Below are 7,831 nucleotides of genomic sequence, written 5' to 3' on the forward strand. Positions count from 1 at the left end.
GTGGGTCTCGGCAGGTCTTGGTGGGTCTTGGCGGGTCTCGGTGGGTCTCGGCAGGTCTCATGGGTTTCGGCGGGTCTTGGTGGGTCTCGTGGGTCTTGTGGGTCTTGGCAGATCTTGGTGGGTCTCGGTGGGTTTTGGCGGGTCTCGGCGGGTCTCGGCAGCGGCGACAGATCATTAAAAGCGGTCTCTGTGCTTATAATCCGAGCTACATGAGCTAGCCGGTACGCTAGTGTGTCTCTTAATTTTGGCATCGTTCCCGGCAGCCATTTTTGCAGTTTTTTTGTAGTTTGTTGTTAAATTGTAGTTTCCGAAGGGCCCCCGAGCCGCACTTTGGACCCGCGAGGTAAGGTGATAACGTTCAAAGTAACGAATGAAAGAAAATGGTGGTTCATCGCGTCCCCTCGACTGGCCCCAGTTGGGGAAGGTACCAAGGGCGCTCCTCCAGAAGTGGTGTGTGATATATTCATGGGCTGGGGTTCCCCTCGCTAGCTAGCTGCGGGTAAAAAAAGACATAAAAAGAAAGAAGTCCCATCCCGAGGTGGGATAATGAATGCATGACTTTGGAATGTGACTTTGAAACATCTTGTCTTCCACTGGAGTCCATCCAAGGTCCAAACCCTGGAGGACGCGAGCAGCGGCGTGAAGAAAAGTCAACCTTGATTCCGCTTTGTGACGGCAGCTAGCTTGAGGCTATGCCGCGTCCCGCGGTGGAAGCAACATGGCCGCCGGGCCGGTGGTCGCCGTCTCTTCATGGCTTCCATCAGAGGGCGCCGTCTGCGTCGATGAGGAGGGCCGTGCCAGTAAATTGGTGGGGAGGCGATCACGCCCCCCCCCCCCCCCCACCCCCACCCCCCCCCGGGTTGAAGATGGCGGCTGGTAACGAGTCTGAAGCTGCTACTCGTTCATGGAAAAAAAAAAAAACTCTCGCTAGCTTCCCATGCCATCTGTTGTGACTCCAGGGCTGCCCCCCCCCCCCCCCCCCCCACGCACACACCAGACAAGGCTGTTTTTAGCTTTTAGACAACAGCCCCCCGCCCCCGACGCCTCAGAGTTAACGAGCTGTGGCGTTCGGGATGCTCTTTCAAGCCACTTCCTGCTTCAGCGACTGGAAAACAGTGGAATGCAGCATCCGTCGTGGGAGAGCATCAGAAGCCTGAAGGTTCGCCGTGATGAGAAGATCCCCGCCACGCTCATGTCCAAATATGGAACAAATATGGAACAACTATGGAATGATGCTTCCTCGGGATCGTCTTTTGGCGTCTGCAGGATTGAAAGCATGGGCTTTTATTTTGGGCCTCGTTAGTTTACATTTACGAGGAAAAAGACACCAATCTACGACAAAATCGTGAAATTGTGTGAAAAAAGTTGTAAAAATTCAAGAATAAAGTCTAAAATAAATTTATGAAAAAAGGTAATGTCGAAAGAATAAAGTCAAAAAATTACGAGAAAAAAAATTGTTAAAAGTATGACCAAAAAGTCTTATGAGGTGTGATGCTTTTTATTTATGATGTGGCAGTAAAACAAACATTGACGTTGAAGATAGTAATGATGCTACCATGCTAACGCCTAGCTGTCCTGGGCTATGCCTGCCTCTAACTTGCTAACCCAAATGTTAGCAAGACATTAGCGGAGCGACAGCTTGCATGTCAAAAAAACGGTGGTTAGCTGGGATGCTCCTATGCCGAGGTACTACCGTATAAATGTCATAAAAAAGTAACTCGCTTCTCTCCGGTCGTCCACGAACTCCGACAACAGCGACAGTTTACTTCACTGACCTTTTCCATTTCTGCTCATTTTGCCGCTGCCTTTCCTTAAAGTAAACCCATCAAAGTGATTTACCCCCCTGTGTCCCCGAGGGGCCGCCGTAATTCTGGGAAATTACGTTCAACAGGACAGCGTTTGTCATAGTAGATTATTTGTATTCATGACTTCCAACCTTTTATTGATCAGGCTGTGTAAATACGAGCTATCGTTGCCTGTAATGCATGTGCTCGCCGCTAGAGGGTAGCCTTTTACCAATGTGTAAATGCCAAACAAAGCATGGCTGTGTAAATACGAGCTTCCTATTATTGCCTGTAATGCACGTGCTCGCCGCTAGAGGGTAGCCTTTTACCAATGTGTAAATGCCAAACAAAGCATGGCTGTGTAAATACGAGCTCTATTATTAGGCTTCGATGCAAAGGTTCCCTCTGGAATCAATTAGGCCGTACTTCACTGACGAGAACCCGTAGATAGATGGCTAGTATAGATGGCTGGTATAGATGGCTGGTCCAGCCCTGGAACACAACCCAGGATCTCTGCAGAGGATCATCTTGAGTCCAGCCAGAGTGCAACACTGCCATCTGCTGTCGCCATGGTGAAGTGCTACACCCCCCCCCCCCCACTCTCTCTCTCTTTGCCAACACCATCAGCATGGCTGATGGGCTTGTGGCGTCTTCACCTGTCCTCGACCGCTTCGGAAGCTCCGACTGATTAACGGGAGCAGGCGGCACGGCATCGCTAATCCGCCTTCAGATTGATCTGGCATCCGGCAACACGCACCCAACGCCGTCGGCGACAATTTGGAGCGTTAAATTACTTTCAGACTTTTTCTTCTCTTTCAGATGGAAAAGTTCAAAGGCTCTTTCAGAATTTTTAATAAGAGCTGCTGGAGCTTTTGTTCAATTCCTCTCATTTGGGGCTTCTAAAAATAGCCTTGGTGATATGTCTCCGCTTTATGGACGTCCTTGTGTTTGGGATCCAACAGGACGGATTTACCATTTAGTCTTTTTCTACCGCTTAGCCTCACTAGGGTGGGGGAGCTGGAGCCTACCCCAGCTGGAGGCTGAAATGGAGTTTCATTGATTTCATTTCACTTATTTCATGTCTGATGGAAATGTGGTTAAAACGGTAAATATGGATTAAGATAAATTAACATTTCATATTTTCCAAAAAAACATTTGGAAGGAAAGGTATTTTTTTTATTGGATTTTTGATTTTTGAAATATTTATTAGTAAAACATTTCATATTTTCCAAGACAAACATTTTCATGGAAATTTTGCATTTTTTATTTTTTATTTTTATTATATGATTTTTATTTTGTTTATTTAGTCTTTTATTTTAGTTAAAAAAGTAAATATTTATTCATTAATAAAAATAAAATGTATTTTCTAAGAAAAACATTTGGATGGAATTTTTTTAACTATTTTATATGTATGTTTTATATATGTTTTTAAAAATATATATAACAAAAAACTGATGGAGATTTAGCATTTTGTAATTGATTTTGTAATGTATTTAGTCTTTCATGGAAACAGTGAATATATATTTATTAGTAAAAAATAAATTTTAGAAAAACATTTTAGTGGGGATGTGTTTAATGAGTCTTATTTATTTAAAATATTTTATTTTAATCAACATGAATTCTTGTTTTGAATTCTTGTTATGAATTGTTAGATTAGTCAATGCATGGAAAAACTATTTTCTAGATGAATGGATTACAAAAATAATGGTTTAACCCAGCCCCAGTCAGCATGCTTTAAAAAGGCTTTAAAAAGAAAGCGCCAAACGATTGCGACGGACCGTGTGCCGAGTCCACATTTATTTAGTCCATACACACATACATATTTAGGATGTACAAGTTGCGAGCTGATTGGTCGCCGACTTCCTCACTTGAGCCAGAGGTATTTGTCGCCGACGTCCGCGTTGAAACCAGGAGCGTATTTCTTCCCGGGAAGCTGAAAAAGAGACGGACGTAAGAGACGCGTGGCATCGATGATGTCACATGTGGCGTCCACGTACCGATCGATAGGCGTAGTATTTTTCATCAAAGTCGTGAGCGCCGATGGTGATCTCCGGGAGGAACTTGGGTATGTGGGTCAGCGTCGCCACCCCCTGTTTGTCCTGAACACTGCGAGGAGGAGGAGTGGGAGGAGTTTTGTTAACATTAGCATTTTTCATTTGAACAACGGCGTCCTCACAGTATTCTCATGTGGTGGTAGGAGACGTCGTCCTGATCCAGCCACGGCCCCTTTTCAAACTTCAAGTACTCGATGTCCTCCGCCACCTGACAAAGACGTAAAGATCCGGCTCAAAGTCCCAAAAGAAACTTCCCAACGTCTTACCTTCTCCACGTCCTGGGCTTGGGTTGCGTTGTACATTAGCAGCTCTGACTCTTCACTGGAAAACATTCAAGAAAAAAAAAAAACACGTCACGATGTTGGCTCTGTTCATTTAGCCGTGCTGATAATCACGGCTTAGCAGCCAGGACACAACTTGTGGACTAACCTGATTTTTGGCAGGAAGGACTTCTTGTAGCTGTCCTCGATGCTCCTCAGGTACGCCAAGTCCACGTTCTGAAGGTGCGGCTTGGGAGAAAGACGCCATGTTTAAAAAAAAAACATCCAAACTTCTGTTCCCTCTCGACCGGGCGTGTACAAACGTTTGTTTAGCGGGTTTTTTTTAGCCATTTGTTTCACACTCTGGGGTATGATGCCCAATTTGGCTCGTGAACATTACCCAAAATATGCGACTTGCGTCCCTCATATGCATTTCCCCGTGTGGGTACAGAAATAAGCAATTTTTTTTATGAATTATGATATAAATGTTATGCCACATAACCATATTGAATGGTTGCATTTCCTTTATAACGCAGCAAGCGACATTGTCTGTGAGCGGCCACCATTTTATTCATATTTACATTATAGCCGTCTGTGTCTTATTATGTATTGTGTAAAACTAAGACAGTAATAAAGTTATAAACGGCAGTGTGCTAGCATGCTAGCTCATCAAATCTTACCGTCCTGCATTCCCACACAGTATCAGCATTCCGGAGCAAATATAAGGTGAAAGGAAAAAGGTCCCGCCCTTACCCTGCCGCTCTGTTTGAGCTTCCGCTGCACCTCCTCGGCAGGCACGTCCACGTAGATAACGAGGTGCGGGGGCAGGAACTCGCAGATGCTGATGTGTTTAATCTCCTCGTAGTGCTGCACGCCTGCAGGAGACAAGACGGCGTTTTCGACTCACAAGGACAAACCAAAACGTGAGGCGGAGAATGACGTGCGGCGACACATACACGCCTTCCTGATGTAGCCCTGCTTGAACATGGCATCCAGGAAGACCATGTCGCTGAAGGGGGAGCGCTCCAGGATGACTCCTTGGCCTTGAACACAGAGGAGGAACATTTGAGTTGTCGTGAGGAGGCAAGAAGGGGGATGCGGTCTTTGGTCTTGACCTGTGGTGAGCAGGTGTTCGATGGCGTCAGAGTACTGAAGCAGCCTCATGGTGTACATCCACAGCTGCAGTCTGTAGCTGTTCCCGTCTGAAGCTTTGGGGTCCTTGTAGAACTTCTCCAGGCTGCACATTCCGTTGAAGTCAATGGAGAGGGGCTCCTTCTCCCCGGTCATCTTGTCCAGGTAGAAGGTATCGGCCTCGGGCATGTAAAGCATCCCTGGCAAAATGCAAAGAAAGTTAGCGAGGCTGCTGACGCCTTATTTTGCATTCTGTGTGAAAGGCCGCCCCTACCCAGCTTGTCGGCCAGCTTCTGCGCCAGCGCTCCTTTCCCTGATGCCAGGTTGCCGTCCACGGAGATGATCTTGCTGTACTGACTGAAGCGCGGCGTGGTCCTTTCCCCCAGCATGTAGGCCCACCAGCCATACACCAGATTCCTGGACGGGGTGGTGTGCACGGACGCCTGGAGGACAAACGGCGTATATGGTATATTCTATAACATCTATACAGCTGGGATTGACTTAATTGGAAACATGTTGAGAAGGGACAGCTTCCTTGGTTAACATCTAACATGCAACATGATGTGCTGGTTCAATAATTCGATAATAATATCATGTCCAAGTAGCAATTACTCGCATAAAGCCGACATTAAGCTGTCGAACGTTGTTTTGTTTCTAAACTGTAGTGATGTGAAAGCATAACGTAAACAAGCAACCTTTTCTCAGGTGCTTAACTAGCTAGCTATATTGTGTTATCAAACGCAGATAATGTGATGGACCTTATCTAATTTAATTAATATAATCAACTCCCTCATCAACAAAGTTATACCTTATAAGTAGCATTTGGACATTATTTCATGTGTAGTGTTTTAAAGTCATAAATTTGCAGATTTGGCCTGATCGCGATACCGCTAGCTAACATGCTAGCTTAGCATGTCCTTGTGAGAACGAAGTCCCCAAAAAAGGACTAAAAATCGGTGCGTTTTGTCTCGGTACCTTCTGGGCGACATTAGCTGATCTCAATGCGGTTCTCCCCGAAGGTATGACCAACCGGATCGCCCTCAGGGCCATGGTTAGGTGTCCTCCAGAACCCTCCGACCTGACCCGAAGTACCACTGGTTAACCGGCCACTGAAGTTTACGTCACATATTTGGGGTCCTTTGCTACGTGTTGTCTGACATTTAGGTGTCCACGTCACTGCCGGTTTTTAACAGAATTTGTCAAATTGTTTTATAAAAGCGTTAAAATATTTTATTGATCCAAATTCAAACGGTTTAAATAAAAATAAATAAACTTTGCATTATTAGATAATAAATACATCGTGTAATAAATCCGTGGTGTGATTCCACATTTTCACCTGCAGGAGGTAGTATTTCTTCGTCTACCTTCGACAATATCAAAATAACTGCATCCATATTACAAATAAGGATAGCGCAAATTTATTTGTCACGCTTTTGGGGAAACTTTTGTGGCATTTAAATGTTTCAGATCATCAACCAAATGTAAATATTAGTCAATGATAACACAACTTAACACAAAATTCTGTTTTGAAATTAAACCTTTTATGATAAAAAGGGAGGAAAACATATCCAAGGCTCCATGTCCCTGTGTGAAAAAGCCACATTGATTCAGCTTAGGACTTGGACTTTGCATTTATCACAGCAAGTCTTCCAGGTCCTGAAGCAGCAAAACCGCCCCAGACCATCACACTACCACCACCATATTTGACTCTTCTTTTTCTGAAATACCAGATGTGATGGGACACACACCTTCCAAGACGTTCAACTTTTGTCTGGTCAGACCAGAGTATTTCCCCAAAGGTTTTGGGCATCATTAAGATGTTTTACCAGCCTTAATGTTCTTGGAACTCTGCCATGCAGGCCGTTTTTGCCCCGTGTCTTTTTTTTAGTGTGGAGTCATGAACACTGACCTTAACTGAGGCAAGTGAGGCCTGCACTTCTTTGGATGTTGTTGCGGGGTCTTTTGTGGCCTCTCCTATAGGAAGGTTCACCACCGTTCCATGTTTTGGCTATTTCTGGATAATGGCTCTCACTGTGGTCGGCTGGAGTCCAAAAGCTTTAGAATTTCCCACCCCGCGTTTGAACTGCATTAAACATGATGTGTTGGGCAACCAACGGCAGCTTGAGCGCATGTTGTCATATTAGCAATACAAGCTGAGGCGTCTTATGCGCACAATGGCTGTCAGCTCATGCCCATACGTTGCAGATGAGATGACGTGTTGTGTGTCGTATCGCCGTGTTCTCCAACGTTCGGAGTGCCTGCAGCCCAGCTTGGCTCGTCGCAGGTCTTATTTCATTTCCTGTGGATGTAAATCCTCCCTGGCCGTCTGTGCGTTTCCATGTGGAATGCATTGTTTGTCCTGCAACCACAGACAAGGAAAGTGAGGGCGATGCTTATGTATATTATAAAGTTATACTGTAGCGGACACATCCTCTTAACAACTACTTATTCAAGTATTTTAGTAATGTAAAGCTGTGATTTACTTTTTACGTACTTTTTTAGCAAAAACAGATGAGGTACAAAAGTTTCCAACAGTGTTTTACGCTTATAACCTCTCACAAATAAATTAACTGCAGTATGTTGATTGAGTTTTAATTGAAGT

The 7,831-nt window shown here is 44.9% G+C and overlaps 1 protein-coding gene across 1 annotated transcript; it reads right to left on the reverse strand.

Moving 5' to 3' along the window:
• Positions 1 to 3,551: 3,551 nt before the first annotated feature.
• On the reverse strand, positions 3,552 to 6,369 carry ndufa10 (NADH:ubiquinone oxidoreductase subunit A10). Its single transcript, XM_058082988.1, has 10 exons — positions 6,205 to 6,369; positions 5,504 to 5,672; positions 5,214 to 5,429; positions 5,055 to 5,141; positions 4,852 to 4,973; positions 4,268 to 4,347; positions 4,105 to 4,159; positions 3,961 to 4,046; positions 3,782 to 3,890; positions 3,552 to 3,717 (listed from the first exon to the last, which is right to left on the reverse strand). The coding sequence occupies exons 1-10, from the start codon at positions 6,277 to 6,279 to the stop codon at positions 3,649 to 3,651; spliced, it is 1,068 nt and encodes a 355-aa protein (XP_057938971.1). The 5' UTR covers positions 6,280 to 6,369; the 3' UTR covers positions 3,552 to 3,648.
• Positions 6,370 to 7,831: the final 1,462 nt, after the last annotated feature.

Source organism: Doryrhamphus excisus, chromosome 9, assembly GCF_030265055.1.
Source record: "Doryrhamphus excisus isolate RoL2022-K1 chromosome 9, RoL_Dexc_1.0, whole genome shotgun sequence".
Lineage (NCBI taxonomy): Eukaryota > Metazoa > Chordata > Actinopteri > Syngnathiformes > Syngnathidae > Doryrhamphus > Doryrhamphus excisus.

Bases quoted from the DNA above. Each gene is read 5' to 3' on its own strand.
- ndufa10 (XM_058082988.1), bottom strand. From the start codon at position 6,279: ATGGCCCTGAGGGCGATCCGGTTGGTCATACCTTCGGGGAGAACCGCA. The intron at 5,430-5,503 runs GTAGGGGCGGCC...GCATTTTGCCAG, and splicing joins GAAGCTGGCCGACAAGCTGG to GGATGCTTTACATGCCCGAG. The intron at 4,974-5,054 runs GTATGTGTCGCC...TGTCTCCTGCAG, and splicing joins GGGCTACATCAGGAAGGCGT to GCGTGCAGCACTACGAGGAG.